General features: G+C 50.9%; 2 protein-coding genes across 11 annotated transcripts; one reads left to right on the plus strand and one right to left on the minus strand.

Moving 5' to 3' along the window:
* Positions 1-59: 59 nt before the first annotated feature.
* On the minus strand, positions 60-6,427 carry Atraid (all-trans retinoic acid induced differentiation factor). Its single transcript, XM_004839176.4, has 7 exons — positions 6,227-6,427; positions 5,425-5,546; positions 1,655-1,726; positions 1,377-1,448; positions 1,053-1,174; positions 576-673; positions 60-402 (listed from the first exon to the last, which is right to left on the minus strand). The coding sequence occupies exons 1-7, from the start codon at positions 6,323-6,325 to the stop codon at positions 298-300; spliced, it is 690 nt and encodes a 229-aa protein (XP_004839233.2). The 5' UTR covers positions 6,326-6,427; the 3' UTR covers positions 60-297.
* Slc5a6 (solute carrier family 5 member 6) lies at positions 6,427-18,574 on the plus strand. 10 transcript variants are annotated; one of them, XM_087216539.1, is made up of 18 exons: positions 6,739-6,924; positions 7,231-7,292; positions 9,487-9,603; positions 11,192-11,732; positions 11,960-12,025; positions 12,308-12,359; positions 12,710-12,777; positions 13,230-13,405; positions 13,804-13,944; positions 14,118-14,247; positions 14,745-14,833; positions 15,209-15,321; positions 15,668-15,735; positions 16,131-16,217; positions 16,317-16,498; positions 16,811-16,914; positions 17,094-17,209; positions 17,523-18,574. In XM_087216539.1, the coding sequence occupies exons 4-18, from the start codon at positions 11,340-11,342 to the stop codon at positions 17,667-17,669; spliced, it is 1,932 nt and encodes a 643-aa protein (XP_087072665.1). In that variant the 5' UTR covers positions 6,739-6,924; positions 7,231-7,292; positions 9,487-9,603; positions 11,192-11,339; the 3' UTR covers positions 17,670-18,574. The 10 variants fall into 10 exon arrangements, with proteins under 10 accessions (XP_087072661.1, XP_087072665.1, XP_087072663.1 ...); XM_087216537.1 differs by having other exon boundaries at positions 6,776-6,937; XM_087216536.1 differs by lacking the exon at positions 6,739-6,924 and adding an exon at positions 6,979-7,095.
* The last annotated feature ends 256 nt before the right edge of the window (positions 18,575-18,830 follow it).

Raw genomic sequence — 18,830 nt, forward strand, 5'->3', positions numbered from 1 at the left:
CCAAGCAGGATGCGCGCAAGTACGGGGCGCCATTCCCTAAAAAAGGAAAAAAGGAAAAAGAGAGAAAAAAGACGTGTTTATTGTAGTCAGCGGCACAAATGAAAACTGCACTAGTCCACTTGTGACCCTGAGTGCCCAGAACATTCCAGGGTGGTACAATTTTTCATCTTCCTTCCAAAGCAGCCTCCGCCTTGAGGAGGAGTCACTGGCCAATGATGCCGGTCAAAGAAGCAAATCTCCCTGGCTGGGCTAAAACTGATCAGGACGATCGTAGATCAAAAGGAAGCCTTGTGTGGTTCATGAAGTCTTGGCCTTTCGGCGTTGAGTTCCCCAAAGCAGGAGGGAGATGGACAAAGTGGTGGATCCCAGAATCCCGAAGAACATAAGCAGTGGGAAGGAGCCCTGTGATTAACCGGGGAAAAAGTGTTACACAGAGGGCTATATCCTAACACCCGGTTCTTTCCTAGTTTCCTTCCTCTAGGTAACTGACACCAGCTGTTTTGTAGTTCTCCTTTCAGAAAGATTTTTTGCCTTATGAATTCCATTATCCCTAATAAAAAGATCTAATTCCTTACCTGGCGCGTACACTTGTATCCGTGGAAGCCATCAGAACAAATACACTTTGAGAGACCAGGACCATCAGGTAGACAAGATCCATTTTCAGGACACATTTCTGGGAGCCAGAGAAATAAGGACTATCACTAGATCTCATTAGGGATATTTCTCAAGTATCTGCTTTAACTTAAAAAGTCTCTCATTTCTAGGTCAAAGACGATTACAAATATCAGAATATAACAATAATCTTCTCTTAGGGCTGGGGATTTAGCTCAGTGGTGCCACATCTGCCTTGCAAGTGCAAGGTCCTCAGTTCGGTCCCCTATACGGCAAAATAAATAAATAAATATAACAATAAAATAATATCTTTTCTTATGGGGTTAGGAGCTCAGAATTCTGAATAAAAAGCACTTAACTATTTTTATCATTCTGATCTAAAGTGGAGAAAATACGGAAGGAAAAGAAGTTCCCAGAAAGGTGGAGATAAGACAACATACCTGGTTCCCTAGTGCTATTGCAATGATTCTTTTGACCTTGGCAGATTTTGTAGTTTATATCAGAGCTCACATGTTCCCAGGCATTATGACCTCCAGGACAGTTGACAGCTTGTGGCAGTACCCTGAAAGCAACATAGATGGTCATAATGTGCAGTCTGAGGGCCAGGGGTGTGTGTGTGGGGGACAGACTAAGTGCTAGAACAAATGCTCAGCATGTTCGAGGCCCTGGGTTCAATCCCCAATCCTCCCTCCCCAAGCAGCCTGAAGTTACTGAACTCATACCAGTGCCCCACTCTGGTTCTTGTCCACCACTCAATTACTCACAGAGTCTCGAGCTGTGTAAAGCCACAGAAGATCTTGCCCAAGTCACCCATGAGGGGGTTTGTTTGAAGGTCTCTGCAAAGCACATGTTGTCAGAGGGGTCTGCTCAGGAAAACACTTTGCATTCACACACCTTTCTGGACTGGTAATGCAGTCCTTTTTCTGAGTTGTCCAAGTTTAGACCTTAACATTCCTCTACCTCTTCAACAATGCATCCACAAAGTCTCCTACCAACACTTCATGGCATTTACCTTTTGGGTAGAAGAGTACTAATCACTTACATGATAACAGCGGTGTATGCCTGAGGAAAGTTTGGACCAGGATCCTTCAGAGAACAGTTCTGGAGATCCAGCCTGGAGAAACAAAGTAATTAGTGTAACTATGTGTCTCTTTTTCATTCATGGCAAGGTTTGTATTTGATTATGCAACCCCCTTTTCAGCTAGTATTAATTGAACACAACTGTGTTCTGTACCACAAACCAAGTGCTATGGCAGATATTTTAACTGTGTATTATCCAACACAGTCAACAGCATCATGTCACTACTTTAACCTGAAAACTGTGTTTCATTTGCACTAGTCACATTTCAAGTGGATGTGAGGGGCTGGGGATTTAGCTCAGTGGTTCTGCCACCTGCCTCGCAAGCACAAGGTCCCAAGTTCAATCCCTGGCACACACACAAAAAATCAAGTGCACATGGAACACCATATTAGTGGCCACTGTGCTGGTCAGTACAGATACAAAACGTTTCCATGATCATGGAAAGTCCTATTGGAGCACACTGTTCTAACCAGTATACTTATGGATTGTGTATGTACTGGAAGAAATTTTGTGTTTATCTAAATTAGTGAATCTCACGTGATTCTCAGATCCACAAGGGATTATTAAATGAAAAAAAGGGGCAAGTCACATTTTCCCAAGTGCATCTGTTGGAATTCAAGGCCATCCCGGGCTACACAGTGAGTTCAAGGCCAGCCTCAACTACATAGCAAGATAACAAGACCCTGGCTCAAAAACAAAACAAAACAACACACACACACAAAAAAAAAAACCCAAAAAGCAAACCAAGTGGATCTGCTATCACAGTAAGCTTGTAGACAATAAGGATCATGACACATTATTTTGTCTTCAATATATGTCGGTGTCCATTCCTTTATTTCGCAAATATACTGATTGTCTACAAAATGCAAAAACTAGCAAAGTATACAATATAGGTAACTCAGTATTTGGCTTCCAGTGGCTTACAATGTAGTAGGGAAAAAAGATCATCACCAAAACCAAAAGCAACATAAACATCAAATTACAATAGGAAAGAAACCACAGGACAGCATATATATAAATTTGAGTTTTATACACACTATACATTACAGGGGGAGATTACATTACTCTGGGGTTTAGTACTAGGGAATATTCACAAAAGATATAGGGATTAAAGGTTGGATATGTCCTAATTTGGTGGAGGAAGGCAATTTCAGTATGGAGACAGGCCTGAACACAGACAAAAGTGGAATGCTTTTGGGGGTAGGCAAATCTAGCTGGAGTCAGACTCTTATGGAGGACTTGGGTGGAAAAGGAACTGGAATAATGTTGGAAAAGTGAGTTGTGACTAGTCACAGTAGCTCCTGGTTTGAAATTTATCTTTAGGACAAGTTATAGAATTAAACTAAGAGAATTCTGGGCATAGTCATGGCACATGTCTGTAATCCCAGCACTCTGGGAGGTTGAGGCAGAAGGACTGAAGGTTCCAACTGAGCCTGGGCAACTTAGTGAGACCCTGTCTCAAAATTTAAAAAGCCTGGGGATATAGCTCAGTGTGAAAACCCTAAATTCAAATCCCAGTACTAAGGCAGGAGATTAGGACAGGGTAAACTGGCTGGATAAGTGAGTGTGACCTTTCAATTAGAGACCCAGAACACAGTTCCCAAACTCTGCACCTGGGACCAATAAGAAAGTGCTGTCTTCTTCATTTGCATCTTGTGCAAAACCAAGCACACTTTCGACAGCCTTAGCTCTGACTCAGGCTGAGGAATGAGGGCCACAAGACTGCACCTCTCCTGCCATTAACCTCTTGGCCACTGTGAACTCTCTCAGTGTCCTGCTCTCACTCTGCAGAGCATACTTCTTTTCCTACTTTAATAAGTGTAAACTCTCACTACCTTTTTCACATGTCTTGTCCAATTCTTTGTTCAGGACACCAAGAACCTGGAAAGAATCCCTGAAAATAATCTGTGGGACCCTAAAAGCTAGTAACAGTACCACCAAAAAAAAAGGAGCAGCTTCGGAATATAACTCAATGATAGAGTCTTGCCTAGCATGTGTGAGGCCTGGGGCTCCATTCCTAATACTGCCAAAAATAAAAATAAAGACAAATTCTCAAAAAGGTGTGAACAGTTGGATGTGCCTTGCCCTTCAAAATATTTCCTGGCCAGGTGTGGTGGCACATACCTGTAATCCCTGCACTTCGGAAGCTGAGGTTGCAGGATTGGTGCGAGTTCCAGGTCAGCCTGGGCTAGTGAGTTCAAGGCCAGCCTCAACTACTTGAGACCCTGACTCAAAAGAAAAAAACAGGGGAGGGGGGACTGAGAGTGCCTAATCCTAACCACTAGACAAAAGGAGCATCAAAAGGAGTGAACTGTAGGACTAAAATGCCTACGAAGCCAAGAAGAGGAATTTGTTCCAAAGACAACATGAATTAACCAGAAGAAGAAGCAAAGCCATATTAGTAATGTCTTCAAGAGGGTAATTTCCTATAGCTGGGCTTGGTGGCACACACCTATAATCCCAGCACTCGGGAGGCTGAGGCAGGAGGATCACTGTGAGTTTGAGGCAGCCTGGGCTATATATAGTGAGTTCAAGGCCAGCCTGAAGTAACAGTGAGACCTTGTCTCAGAAAAATAACAACAAAACAAACAAAAAAGAGGGTAATTGCCTGGAGACACACAGTAAATAATCCAAAGACTTGATAGTAAATAAAAGAACAAAGCTCCTTTTGAAATGATGCCACAAAAGCCTATTTTAAAAGCCAAAAACTATGACTTTTAAGCAGTTTCATCCAGGAAGAACCACAGGACTGTTTACCTAAGCCAAAAATGTTGTAACAAATTTTTTAAGTTTGAGAATCATGGTTGAGGTGCTTCAAACCAGGCACTAATATTAATCCTAAAAGCAAATCAGGTGGGCTGGGGATTTAGCTCAGTGGTTCTGCCGGCTTCCTCAAAGGCGGAAGGTCCCAGGTTCAATCCCTGGTACCAAGAAGCCAATCAGGCAAGGCTTGGAGACTCTGGTCTGGGAACTCTTCTCCAGTATCCAGGTGCAAAAAAGTTTAGTTAGTTAGCTTATGAAAAAGACAGCTAAGGGCTGGGGATTTAGCTCAGTGGTTCTGCTGCCTGCCTCGAAAGCGCAAGGACTCGAGTTTGATCTCTGGAACCAAAAAAAAGAATTGTCAGATCCTTCTGATAATTGGAGAAAAAGATAGCTAAGTAGGCAAAGGGCCTGAGATAGAGTTGGATGGTCAGCCACATTGCTAAGAAGTAAAATAAGAATAGGCAGTGAACTAACACTTTGGACCAAGAAATAACTTCCTCAGGCAACATGGAATGCAGGCCCCTCCCTACTAAAGGGAGTTGCAAGGCCCTCTCTTCTAAGTTCCTGAGTTCAAGGAATTTAAAAATACAAAATAACTAAATTTTCTCTAACATCCCCTTCCTTTAAACCCTACAGGCTGAATAATTAACTGGGTTAGAACGCCTGAGTTCCAAGTGGTCATTTTAAAATCACAGCGCCATCTGTGACAGGTGGCCACTAAGCCACTGGGCAACACAGCAATTCTCATTCTGTGCTTATCCATAAAAAGTTCTAGACTATGGGGCCATATGGAAATACCACTTTTTGGATTCCCCTCCCAGAGAAACCAGGAGCTTTTTTTTCTTCTTATTTCCAATAAAAACTCTCCTAACTTTCTCTTGGTTTGCAACTTCATTCTTCAATTTTCAGGGAACCGCGAGCTCTACTGTACACAACTTGTTTCACAAGGATGTCTTCTCCTCCCTCACCCCAAGATGGTGCCCTTCTGATTCGTGCAGCAGCGGGCTTGCACTGTAAGGTTCGGTGACTCTTTACAATAAAAGGCCACTTTGGACAAATTTTGCAAGCTCCCCGGACACTGGGTGCACACCTGCAGAAGACAGAAATCTTATTAGAACTCCAAAAGAAAAATCAGGAAAAAGACAAATAGGAATCAAGAATTAATTGACAGTACACCTCTCTAGAATTCCTGTAACACAGTGCAGAGATGGCTGTGGTATACACTAGGCTAGATTAGGACACGTCATTTATTCCCCTAGCCAGGCACTGAATCAGCACTCCACATTCAGTACCACTCCTCGCCTAAGCAAGGTCCTCATCTTTGAGAATTACTAGTTGAACACATTTACTATGCCTTCTCCAAAGACTTGTCAATCTGATAACCCCTGATTGGCCAGGTGTAAAAAGCTGCTGGTACACAAAGAACCCATCAAGCATTAGAATACAGTTCTACTGCAGGACCAGGTACGGCACTTGTGCGTGGACGGCTCGCAGTACAGCCAGAAGACTCGTATTACGAAGCACAGTTATTCAAAGATTAAGGAGCTAAGAAATCAAATTTCAAATGTCTTTGAAGGCGGGCAGGGCGAGGACTCCGGATGCCTGGGCAATGTGAGTAAAGAGCAGGATCCGGCCGGCATGGTTTTCGGAGGCTTCAAGAACTAAACCTGAGCTTCAGGCCGGCAGGGGGAAGGGATTAGCTGCGGGCGGGCGCGACAGAAGGCTGCCCAGCAACTCTACTTCACCAGGACCATAAATTGGTTTCTGTACCTCGGGTAGAGCCAGAGCCCCTTCCATGCCCAGAGCGAGGAACAGGACCATAACCCAGCAAACGAGGTTGGAACGATTGAGAGGCTCGCCCGGCACCATTTTCCGACTCGATCGACCTTCTCGACCGCTCGCGAGAGCGGCGCGCGGCCCCGCCCCGACGCATCACGTCCTACGTCGTGGGCGTGGCCTATCGGCCCGGCGCTGTCACCTCAGGGTGTTGCTTCATCGGACGTTCGTCTGGACCTCCACAGCTCCCGGAGGTCCGCTATCGGAATGGACACGCACATTGCCTTATGGACTCCTCCTTCTCTTTGCGACACTGGGGGTTGAACCTACGGACTTTGCACTGAGCTACCTCCCCATTCCTTTTTTATTTTGAGATAGCGTTTCGCTAGATTGCCCAGGCGGAACTCATGTTTGCGATCTCCTGCCTCAGCCTCCCAAGAGTGCTGGGATTACAGGCGTGCACCACACCATTTTCCCCTTTTAGCGGAAGCTCCTCCGACGTCACTCAGCTCCTCTGAGCCGAGTGCAGGCTTGTCAGCCCCTCGTTCTGTGCGCCTGGACGCCGAGGTCGCGCCTCTACAGCTTCTCGGGCCGCTTCATCCGCCCTCAGTAAACATGGCGGCGCGGCTGGGGGCGTGACCTGGCTGCGTCCAGGCGGGCTCACCCCGGACTCGAGCCAGGGGACCCCGCAGGTGCGCCTGGCCGGTACGGGCGGGGCCGAGCCGCAGGGAGGCGGGAGGGAGGGGGGGAGGGCGGAGCCACCCGCGTCCCCAACGCGGGGTTCGGAGAGGTCTGAAGTGCGCGCCGCGTGGTTGTGGACACCGCGTGTGTGGAGGGAACTGGGAAACCGCGAGAGAAAGAGGGTAAGGGTGATGTCGGAGCGAAGCGCGCCGGGAAGAGGGCGAACCCGGCGGAGACAGACCGCGCAGCGCCAGGAGCCTGCCGGGGAGGTAGGGACGGGATTGACGCTCTCAACTTGTCGTTCCTTTCCTTCCCAGGAAAAGGGAGCGATGCTGATCTCGGGAAGAAAAAAGAGCTCTGGCTGAACCACGGATGTAAGGCAAGGCAGCGCGGTCGGTCCCAAGGTGCCCGGGTCCTGACTGAAGGGCGCTCGGGGAAGTGGGGTTTGGTTAGGGTCTCCCAAGAGCCCAGGGAGCCAAAGTTCATTTTGAGCAGCCAGCCCAGGCTTCCCTTTCACAGACTCCCAGTTGTCTCCCGAGAATCTCTTGAACTTACATAAAGCTGGCTGGTCATTTATTCATTTATTTATTGTGGTATTCGAGATTGAACCTAGGTAGAAGTGAGCTCCGTGCTAGCCCTTTTTTTTGTTGTTTGTTTGGTTTTTTTTGTTTGTTATTTTCTTTGAGACAGGGTCTTGCTGTGTAGTCTAGGCTGACCTTGAACTCATTGTGTAGTTCAGGCTGCCCTCGGACTCGAGATGACTCTCCTGCCTCAGCCTCCCAAGTGCTGGGATTACAGGCGTGCACCACCATGCCTGGCCTTTTTTGTTGTTGTTTATGAGACAGAGTCTTGCTAAATCGGCCAGGCTGGGGTCAAACTTGCAGTCTTGTCTCAACCCCCAGAGTAGTACCTGGATTACAGGTGTGCACTTCACTTGATGAATTTTGAGAACCCCCAGGCCGTTCAGACCTTGAGATTTAGGCACAAGTCAGATTTTGAGTGAATCTTTTTGAGGCAGTTGCTCTTGTAGTGGTTACCTTTCCTAAGAATCAAAGCAACTCTGCAGTGTGGTGAGTTAGATGTTTTTGTTTGTTTGTTTGTTTAGTTTTTCGAGGCCAGCCTGAACTACAAAGTGAGACCTTCTCTCAAAAAGCTCCCAAATAAATAAATAAGTAAATAAAAAGGCCCCCTGCACACCTGTATGTGCCCTCATGTGCTACAGATTGAGTGAAACAATTCCGCTCTTCCTTTCTGCTCACACTAAGAGAGGCAAGTCTGATGGGTCGGTGTGGAGTTTTTAGAAAGCTGCTCTGTTCCCAGAACTGAAACCTGTCAGATAAAGATTTGACCTTGCCTGGTCCTCTCATCAGTCATGCAGGAGATTCTCCACACCTTATGCAAACAGAACATTCTCAGGAAGCCCCTTTGGTTTTCCCCCAGTAGTGACAGTCCCACTCTGTGCTGGGATCTTTCTTCCTTTCCCTAGCCCCGTCTGTCATATCATGAATCCTTTAGTACCATGCTCTTATTTGCACACAGCGGCTATTTCTCCTACTCGGCAATAGTCAGTCTCCTTGTGTCTATCAAAACAGTAAAAAGTTGTCAAAGAAGAGTGAAAAAGTGAAGGTGTTGCAATATGTAAAGGCTCACCATATGTTTAGCTTAAGCCAGAGGAGGAACCTTGCTCTGGGGACTAAATCCTGAGCCTGGAGGACACGTGATCAAAAGTTGCTCACTCCGATTTCCTTACACTGACTCCAGGAGGTGCAGAGTTCAGGTTTAGAGGGTGTGAAGGCTGACTTACCAGCCAGGTAACATCTGCCTGGGAAACTGCCAGAAGGTGGCCTGACCTTTCTCCTAGAGGATGGGGACAGGAGACAGTTTGTATTAATCTGTCTCTAGATTAGTTGAAGTCCAAACTGGGTTCCTTGAATGACTGGCTGCAGTTAATGCTTGGGTTCCGTCCTGGTCCTGGGAGTAATGAGGACAAGGCCTTTGTTAATGGTTATTTCATTGTTTAGCAGTGTTAATGTTTATAAAGCATTTAGCAAACTGCTGGTTTACATAGCAGGTGTGCTGAACATGTTAACTGTCATCAGGTTAGACTGTCTGCACACATAGTATGTACACATTCTCTGATATTTTTTTCTCCATACCAGTAAGTACTCTTAGGGCAGTGATGCTGAGCTTTTTAGAGCTTTCAGTGATACGAACAGCCTGCTGCAGTATGTGTGCCATAGGTTCACCACCACTATCCTAGGGGATTGCTTGTGAAGACAAGACAGTATTCACAGAGAATAGGATGGATGGGGAGTCATGAGACCCGGATTCTAATCTGGCTCTGCTCTGGGAAAGGTCCCTTGAACCATCTGGGCCTTAATGTGCTTGTGTGTGAAATGAGGGGCCTGTAAGAGCAACGTCCTAAGAGCTCTGTAGGTTTTGAAATAGCACAATCTCATCCTTGTTCCTGTGAGGACTGTGGTGTGTTCTTGGAGGATCACTGTTTCTTGTGTAGGAATCACAAAGGCAACTTTTTGGTTTTCTCTCTGACCCTCCTTTTCACCTCCTTCCAGCACACAGGGTGCCAAGAGTGACTTAGGCTAAAAGCCTAATCCATCTAGGAATGCTGTTGAATGTGAGCTCCGTGTTTCCCTTGCTACAACTGCTAGTGCTGTGTTGGTGGCCATAGGGTAAGAAGGCCTTGTGGATCACAGCAATTGGTTCCTGAAAGGCCCAAAACGAGTAGCTGCTGAGCTTTCTGCCGCCCCCAACTCCTAATCCTCTCTTCAGCCACTTATAGAGCCAGACCTTCGGCCTCTGCCCCCTCCAGGCCGCTCTGCCTCAGAACAGGGCTTGCTTTTCCAGGTAGGTGTCTGCCCTACAAGATGGGACTGCTCCGGCTGGCTGGCTGCTTTCCAGAGTGGTCCTGGAATCTTAACTTTGCATCACTGGCTGCAGTGTGCTACTTTGTCACTTACCTCTTTTACTTTTTACATTTTGGGGTGCTCAGGATTGAACCCAGGGGCACATACTTACGAGGTGGGCACCACTGAGCTAAATTCTTTTTTTTTGGTACCAGGGATGGAACTCGGGTCCTTGCACTTTCGAAGCAGGCGGCAAAACCACTGAGCTAAATCCCTGGCCCTGAGCTAAATTCTTTTTTTTTTTTTTTTTTTGGTACTGGGGATCGAACTCGGGTCCTTGTGCTTGTGAGGCAGGCAATGAGCTAAATTCTTGAATCTGCCTCTCTCACTTTTGAATCTTCCCAGTCTTTTTTTCTTTTTTTTTGGTACCAGGAATCGAACTCAGGACCTTCAGCTTTCAAGGCAGGTGGCAGCACCACTGAGCTAAATCCCCTGGCCTTTTTTCTTCTTTTTTTGAGACAGAGTCTTGCTGTGTAGTTCAGACTAGTGTTGGAACTCACTGTATATCCAGGGCTGGCCTCAAAGCCGCAGTGATCCTCCTGCTTCAGCCTCCCGAGTGCTGGCATTACTGGCTGTGGTGTGGCAGGTAGAGGGACTGCAGGGCTCATCTAATGGTGCTGGGAGAATGTTAAGAAAGGGCCTAACCCTATAATGCCAGCACTTCAAAGGCTGAGGCAGGAGGATCTCATGATTCAAGGCCAGCCTGGGCTGCACAGTGAATTCAAGGCCAGCCTGAACTACACAGTGAGACCTTGTCTCAAAAAAACCAAAAAGGAAAGAAAAGAAAAGGTCTCGGGGCAGTTGGCCTGCTGATGCCTGGAGTGGAGTCGGGGCTGCCCAGAGGAAGCTCACTGGTGATCAGTGCTGAGGAGGAGTGCGGTTAGGAGGGTGACCTTGGGGAGTACAGGCAGTCAGGGAGAGCAGGGGGATCCCTGCCGTCCTCAGTCTCTGTTTCTTCTTCCCCATGGGGCTGTGGCGCCAGGCGCGGTTCTGCTGGCTTCATGCATTGTAGTGACTGGATCTGTGCCTACAAGTGGAGGCAGGGAATTCTGAGAAGCTTGAGCCGGAGTTGGTTTTCCTTTTGCTTTTTGGGGGGGGCAGGGGAGGCCCAGGAGTGTTCTTCAGTTTCACAGTCATGCACACCCAGAGGTCCTGGCCGAGATGTTGTCTCCTGGCTGTCTCACTCTGCTGCTTCTTCCCTCCTCTGTCCCACCCACCGAGCCCCATGCAGGCCCTCCAGGGCCGTGACCACCATGCTGGCTGGTCCGAATCTGATGGGCCTGGCCTGTCTGGGCCTGAGGGTAGACGACAGCTGTGAAGGTGGGGTAGGCCTGACCGGGAACTGACTTTGCAGCTCACCCTGGACCATGTCCCTGGGCAGTGGAGGATTGTGAGACCGTGGCTGATAGGCAACTCAGCTGCTCGCCTGCTCCTGCCCAGCCTCGAGGGCGCCCAGACCCCAGGAGCAGCGGCTGGCTGAGGTGAGCACAGACACGGTGAGGATGAGCTTAGGGGTGAGCACCTCAGCCCCACCCCTCACCACCTTGGACCGGAGCAGCACTGCCCCCATCTTCTCCACCGTGGACTATGTGGTGTTCGCCCTGCTGCTGCTGTTTTCCCTGGCCATTGGGCTCTATCATGCTTGTCGCGGCTGGGGCCGCCATACTGTTGGCCAGCTGCTGATGGCAGACCGCAAAATGAGCTGCTTCCCTGTGGCACTGTCCCTGCTGGCCACCTTCCAGTCAGCTGTGGCCATCTTGGGCGTGCCCTCTGAAATCTTCCGGTTTGGGACCCAGTATTGGTTCCTGGGCTGCTGCTACTTTCTGGGGCTGCTGATTCCTGCTCATGTCTTCATCCCTGTCTTCTACCGCCTGCACCTCACCAGCACCTATGAGGTGAGCAGGGGAGGCGGGGAGGGAGAAGAGCACAGGGCACACAGGAGGGTGCTGGGACCCACTTCACCCCACCTAAGGAGAATGAGTTTCTCAGTTCTTCCTGGGTGGGACCAGGGTTGGGGTGGAGTGGGGCGTGGGCGCACTCCTGCGTGGGCTTCTCGTGGGGAGGACATGCGTGTGGTGGGGTCAGGAGGAATATGTACCTTTTGCCCCTTATTCCTGCCCAGTACCTGGAGCTCCGATTTAATAAAGTGGTGCGGATTTGCGGAACTATGACCTTTATCTTTCAGATGGTGAGTGGACGGTGTAGAAATTGAGTGGGGCATGGGGAGGGGGGAGTTGAACTCAGGGAGGCTGTCAGACTGGCAGGGTTGAAATTCCTGAGAGCGGTCCGTGTTAGTGGGAAGGTCCCCGTGGTGCCCTGCTAGCCATTTCATCCGGGGCCACCACAGACTTGGTGGCTGACATAAGCCGGACGTCGGGAGGGGAAGCGCTGGAGAGATTGTAGCTGAGCTCCGTCCTCTCTCATCCTGCCTGTGTCTGTCTCCGCTCACATCCTTTCCCTTATCCAACAGGTCATCTACATGGGGGTGGTGCTCTATGCGCCGTCCTTGGCCCTCAATGCAGGTGAGGAGTCACAGCCCCTTGCTTCTGGCTGTGGCAGGCTGGGAAAATACCTTCGGGAAGGGCGGCCCTGGGCGGGGGAGTTAATTCACTGCATGAGCCCCTGGGGCTGGTCTCATGGTGTGCTTCATTTGAGAGTTGAGACCTTACCGTGCTTCACCTTAATCAGTTAATCAGTACCTCGGCAGAGCTCTGCACACATTTCTCCTCATTATGGTAAAGGATTTATTTCATTTTTAGTAGCTAATTGCTTCGTCTCTGATCTGCCATAGCTGCCTCTGTCAGGGCTTCTCTGGCTTCTCCTTGGGAAGCCTTCTTTGAGAGATAGGAGCATGATTTTTCTCTGTTTACAGTGACGGGCTTTGATCTGTGGCTCTCAGTGCTGACCCTGGGCATTGTCTGCACCATCTACACTGCACTGGTAAGTCAGTGACCCCTGGGGGATGGAGGGGAGGCGGTAGAAGAGAAAGAAGGGCTGAGATAAGAATATAGGTAGGACGCCAGGCATGGTGGCACACACCTCTAATCCCAGCACTGGGAGGCTGAGGCAGGAGCATCACCAAGAGTTCAAGGCCAGCCTGAACTACATAGTGAGGGCAGTCTAAACCACATAGTGAGACTGTCTCAAAACACAGCACAACACAACACAGTATATGTGAATAAATGAGAACATAGGTAGGAGATGGGATGATATTCTCAGGTAGAACGGAGTGAGGTAAAATTTAGGAAGAGACATGGGACAAAGGATGGCCATGAAGGTAGAGGACAGCTGAGAAGTCTCAGTGATGGTGGACTTGATGGCAGGGTACCCAGCCCCCTCACGTGGTAGAGTGGTGTCCTCCTGTGGACAGTCTGGGAGACATTTGGGGCCAGTGTGCTGTCTTTTCCCTGCAGGGTGGGCTGAAGGCCGTCATCTGGACAGATGTGTTCCAGACGCTGGTTATGTTCCTAGGGCAGGTGGCTGTTATTATTGTGGGGTCGGCCAAAGTGGGCGGCATGGGGCATGTGTGGGATGTGGCTTCCCAGCACGGCCTCATCTCTGGGATCGAGTAAGTACCACCTTCCCCTGGATGGGCACTACCGCACCTGGGAGCTGAGCCCATCCCAGAAACCAGTGTCAGGGCTGCAGTAAGCAGAGGACCAGCTGGGAGGTCTTGGGTGCAGCGCTGCATGGGTGGGAAGCTGGCAGTGGAGAGAGGAGGAGTGATCACAGGTGGCAGCTGGAGCTGGTGTTTATGGAGGGTGGGGATGAGGACCTGGGATGAGGCTGAGTGGAGAAATGGAAGCCTCTCTTTAGCTTGCTGTGCTGTCTCTTGGGTCCACTCAGCTCCCTGGACCTAGCAGTGGTGTCTGCTCTGCTCCCCGCTTACCCCTCTTGGCAGGAGAACAGGAAGGCTGAGTTGGACTCAGAGGCTGTGGCACAGTGACCGGGTGGTATCTGTTGCAGCCTGAATCCAGACCCCTTTGTGCGGCACACCTTCTGGACCTTGGCCTTTGGGGGTGTCTTCATGATGCTCTCCTTGTATGGGGTGAACCAGGCTCAGGTGCAGCGCTACCTCAGTGCCCACACAGAGAAGACTGCTGTGCTGTGAGTGCAGGGACAGGAAGCGGGGCAAGGGCTATGAAGGGATTCCCAACGGCCACTTGGGGTGGGGCAGGATGCCAGGGTGCCCACTGGGGCCAGGACATGAGGCTCCTTTCTGAAGGCTCAGGAGGTTGAGCCTGAACCCTCTTTCTCCCTGGCACCGGCCTGTCTTGCAGTTCCTGCTATGCAGTGTTTCCCTGCCAGCAGATAGCGCTCTGTATAAGCTGCCTCATTGGCCTGGTCATGTTCGCCTATTACCAGGAGTTTCCTCTGAGCAGTCAGCAGGCTCAGGCAGCCCCTGACCAGGTGAGAAGGTCGTGCAGGGTCCTTCCTATGCCCGGAAGAGGCCAGCTTGGGCCCAAAGTGGAGTGTCTGGGTGGCTGCAGAAAGGACTCGCACCCTGGGTGGATGATGGCTATAGAGCCCCCTCCCATGCTGAGATAGCAGCAATCTAGCATGTCACATCCCGGCCCCAGGCATCACCTAGTCACGGCTCTCCCCACTTGGGGGTGAGGACCTAGCTTTACGGACTCTGCACTATGCACCCTGTGCTCTGCTGGGAGCTGGCACATGCCTGTTCTCTAAGCCCCCTGACAGCCTCCTGATTTTACAGATAAGAAACAGGCTTAGCCCGGTAGGCAGTGCGCTGATGTCACACTGCTGGTCGGGCAGAGCTGTGCTGCAGAGCTCATTTCCTCTGTGTGTTGGGGAGGTCACTGGACTGGCTGGGGCGCGTGTGTGGAGGGATGGACCACAGGGGGACGCAGCCCCCTGAGGAGAGCTGTGCTCTGCTCTGCCTGCAGTTTGTCCTCTACTTTGTGATGGACCTCCTGAAAGGCCTGCCGGGCCTGCCTGGGCTCTTTGTTGCCTGCCTCTTCAGCGGCTCCCTCAGGTACCCCTTTGGGACGGGAGCAGGGAGACGTGGGCTTGGATCCCGTGCCATCCATTGTGGCACACAGACAAGGGACAGCTTACCTGTGTAAGACAGCACAGCCTCTCCCAAGACATGCCCCATCTCAGTTAAGGGTTATTTTCCCACAATGCCAGGAAAAACTCTACTTGAACAAACCTGTGCTCTCTTCAGAAAAGGACCGTGTCCTTTCCCTCCAGGCCCCTCTGAGGTGGCTGTACCTGCATCTGTGAGCACGGTTTCTTGGCTGCCCACCTCATTGCTGTGCCTTTGGGGTGCTGTTCCCTCCACAGTCCTGTTAGTTCTGCTCTCTGCTCCCAGAAGCAATTCTGCTTATCACTTTCTTTTTCCTTTCAGCACCATATCCTCTGCTTTTAACTCACTGGCAACTGTCACAATGGAAGACCTGATTCAGCCCTGGTTCCCTGAGTTCTGTGAAACCCGGGCCATCTTGCTTTCCAGAAGCCTCGGTGCGATTTTTCTTTTGCAGATCTTCAGTTTTGTCCTTTCTGAGACATCCCCTGTCCACCACCATCAGTGTGTTGCAAAACATTCCCTTCATCTTTTGCCCAGCATTTGCCTGTTGAAGCAGACAGCCTCACTCCTTGGCTAATGGCTTGGCGTTTCCTAGGGAGGATTCTGAGTCACATGGGAGTGGAGTAGGGACAGGTGGAGGGTTCTGGAGCTGGGGCATGAGGTCATAGACCCTCTTTCTAGGGACACAGAGCCATGGTTTGGGGAGGTTGCTCCACTTTGTTCCCCTTTCTCTAGTGTTTATTCACATCTGCTTGTTTCTCCCCCTCTGCTTTTCCTCAGCCTTTGGCTATGGTCTGCTTTGTTTGGGAATGGCCTATATTTCCTCCCAGATGGGACCCTTGCTGCAGGTAATAGCTATGGAAGGGAGAAAGTACCTTGTAAGGGTGGGAAGGAATTGATTGAAACAGAAAATTGAGGACTACAGTTGTGTTCAGGGGGATGGCTTCAGGGTCAGGATCAGAAATTCCCTTTTTCTGGACAAACTTTACCTACGAAGACCAAAAACCCCGGGGTCATTTCTGGGATGATGTTGGCTCTGAGATGTTTACCTCAGACTCAGAGGAAAACCCAGAGAGCGTGCCTTTAGCCATTCTTGTTCTCTGGAATTGACCCAGGTAGCAGAGGCAGACAACTGATGAGCGAGGCTCTGAGGCAGTCACTGGTGGCTATGCTCTGTCAGTGAGGCTGGCTTCTCTGAGCCTGGTGTCCTTTTGTCCTTTTTTTCTCACCCTGTCCTTCCCAGGCAGCAATCAGTATCTTCGGCATGGTTGGGGGCCCGCTGCTTGGACTCTTCTGCCTTGGGATGTTCTTTCCTTGTGCCAACCCTCCTGTGAGTAACGCGTCTGCCTCCACAGTCCTGTGCCTGGGGTGGTTCTGAGGTGTGGGGGGGCTGGCCCTGTGACAAGAGAGTGCACCTTGTCTTTGGCAGGGTGCCATCGTGGGCCTGGTGGTTGGACTCATCATGGCCTTCTGGATTGGCATTGGGAGCATAGTGACCAGCATGGGCTCTGGCAAGGCACCTTCTTCCCTTAACGTGTCCAGCTTCTCCCTGCCCAGCAATCTGACCATCACAACTGTGACCACCCTGATGCCCTTGACCACCCTCTCCAGGTGAGGTGGAGAATTACTCCTTTTCTCCTTGGGGACAGTAGCTCAGTTGTTTGTCTTTGAGACAGGATTTCACTATGTAGTTCGGGCTGGCCTTGAACTCCTGCTTCCGCCTCCTGAGTGCTGGGATTACAGGCGGGCACCACCACACCTGGCTAATAGCTCAGTTTTGGGGGATTTCACAGGGGCCTTGCTAAAAGATTGATGCCTCAGAGAAATGTTGGGTTCCAAGACCAAGCAATTGGGTGGAGCCAGGAGCCTGAGGAGTGCCCATCAACAGATTGCTGATTGTCCTCACCCCTGTGCTCTCCCCAGGCCCACAGGGCTGCAGCGGTTCTATTCCCTGTCTTATTTATGGTACAGCGCACACAACTCCACTACCGTCATTGTGGTGGGCCTGATCGTCAGTCTGCTCACTGGTGAGGGTGTGGGATGAAACAGAAGGGGCTGAGGGAGTTTCTGGGGGCTCTGCCCCGGGAGCCCAGGGGGTTGGGAGCAGCCAGGCTTCCGGGCTGAGATCCAGGAGGTGGGCAGGGCTGGGGCACAGGGGTCCACAGGGCTCACTGCTCTGCAGACTCAGAAGCGCCTTTGCCCACAGGGGGCATGCGGGGCCGGACCCTGAACCCTAAGACCATTTACCCTGTGCTGCCAAGACTCCTCGCCCTCCTGCCCTTGTCCTGTCAGAAGCGGCTTTGCTGCAGAAGCCACAGCCAGGTGGGACCCTTTGTCACACGATCCCCTCCCTTCCGTCCAGATCCCCTTCAGTGTCCCCTTCTGTGTCCCCCTCTCTGACCATCTCCCACAGCAGCCTCCACACACAGGGTGGGCTGCGCTGGCTTAGGGTCGGAGGGACGGGGGCCTGGCCATCCCTCGGCCCTCCCAGGCCCTGCCCCTGCCCCGCACTCCTCCCAGCCTCCCACTGCCCCTCCTGGCCTGGCTCCGTCCCTCCAGCAGGGCACAGCAGGGCCCCTCCCTTTCCTGCTTGTGTCCCTTGCCCACACTGCCCGCCATGCTCTGCACCACCCAGGACATCTCCGTGGACACCAGCCTGTTTCCGGAGAAGCTGAGGAATGGGGAGCTGCAGGACAGTGGAGACAAGTGGGCGATGGCTGCAGATGGGCCAAGCCAGGAGGGGCTCAGTCCCACCTTCGTCCTCCAAGAGACCTCACTGTGACGGGGGATACGGCCTCTGTCCTCACTGCCAGGCAGCAGCCAGAGGCCACTCTAGTATGGGGATGAGTCCTGCGATACATTGTATGGGTTGGGTGTGATGACCAGCCCACAGTACAGCACTTTTCTCTTGCACCTTGCTCTTAAACGTTCTTGCCTGCATTAGAAGCTATTGCATCTTGGGCCTGTGCCCCTTGCTAGTCTGTTCTCTAGAGGACCAGGCTTGCAGGCAGAAGATTGTGCCAGAAATGGGGATAGAAGCAAATCATCTGAGAAAAGGATAATGGCTTCTGAGTCAACATGGCCAGGGCCCTTTGATGTGATTATAGCTGTCCTTGGGGCCAGTTTGGCAAGACAGACCAGCTCCAGCATACAGAATGGAGCTGCCTTGACCAGTTATTGCTTCCCTTCTCATCCCATCCTGGCACCTTCTCTGTCAGCCACAGTGGCCCTGTGATACTTTCTAGTTGCCTATGACACCCAGTTCTCTCATTTTTTTGTCTACCTCTGTTCTTGAGAGGGAGGGTTTGGTGTCCCTGGGCCTCTCAGAATAGGCTAGTACAGGCCGGGGATTTAGCTCAGTGGTTCCACTGCCTGCCTCGCAAGTGCAAGGACCCGAGTTCAATCCCCAGTACCCAAAAAAAAAAAAAAGAATAGGCAAGTACATTTATCTACTGGAGCAGGCAAGTTCTCCATGTCACTGACTCCCTTCTCCATTGCTAAGATGGCCACCTGGGGACAGGGCCGTGACCAGGTCCTCCGGAGTGTGCTGACCTCCTAGCTCCTGAGCCAAGCCATCCTGGTGTCATTCTGTCATCCATGCTCCTATTTCCTTTGGAGTCTCTTCCTTACATATCGTTGTTCCTGAGGAATAAAAACAGCCGCTGGCTCTAGAGCCAGGCCTCCTAACTGTCTCCAGTTGTCTTAGAAGCCACAGGCCCTGGAGGAGATGGAGGGCTCGTACACTGCTGAGCGGGAGGCAGATGGGATGGCGCGGCTCGCAGTCTGACTGCTGCTGTGCTGTGATAAATCAGGGTGGGAGATGCTCTGTCCCTCGGAGGTTTCTGGTCTCCGTGGTGTGGTCTTTTCTGTCCCCGTACTTGTCCTTCACCAAAACAGCCTCTGGTGCTCTGGGATTTTCACATGTGTAGCTAGAGGGAAAACA

Source organism: Heterocephalus glaber, unplaced genomic scaffold (assembly GCF_053883595.1).
Source record: "Heterocephalus glaber isolate CG9 unplaced genomic scaffold, H.glaber_assembly_v1.0 deba00001457, whole genome shotgun sequence".
NCBI classification, from domain to species: Eukaryota; Metazoa; Chordata; class Mammalia; order Rodentia; family Bathyergidae; genus Heterocephalus; species Heterocephalus glaber.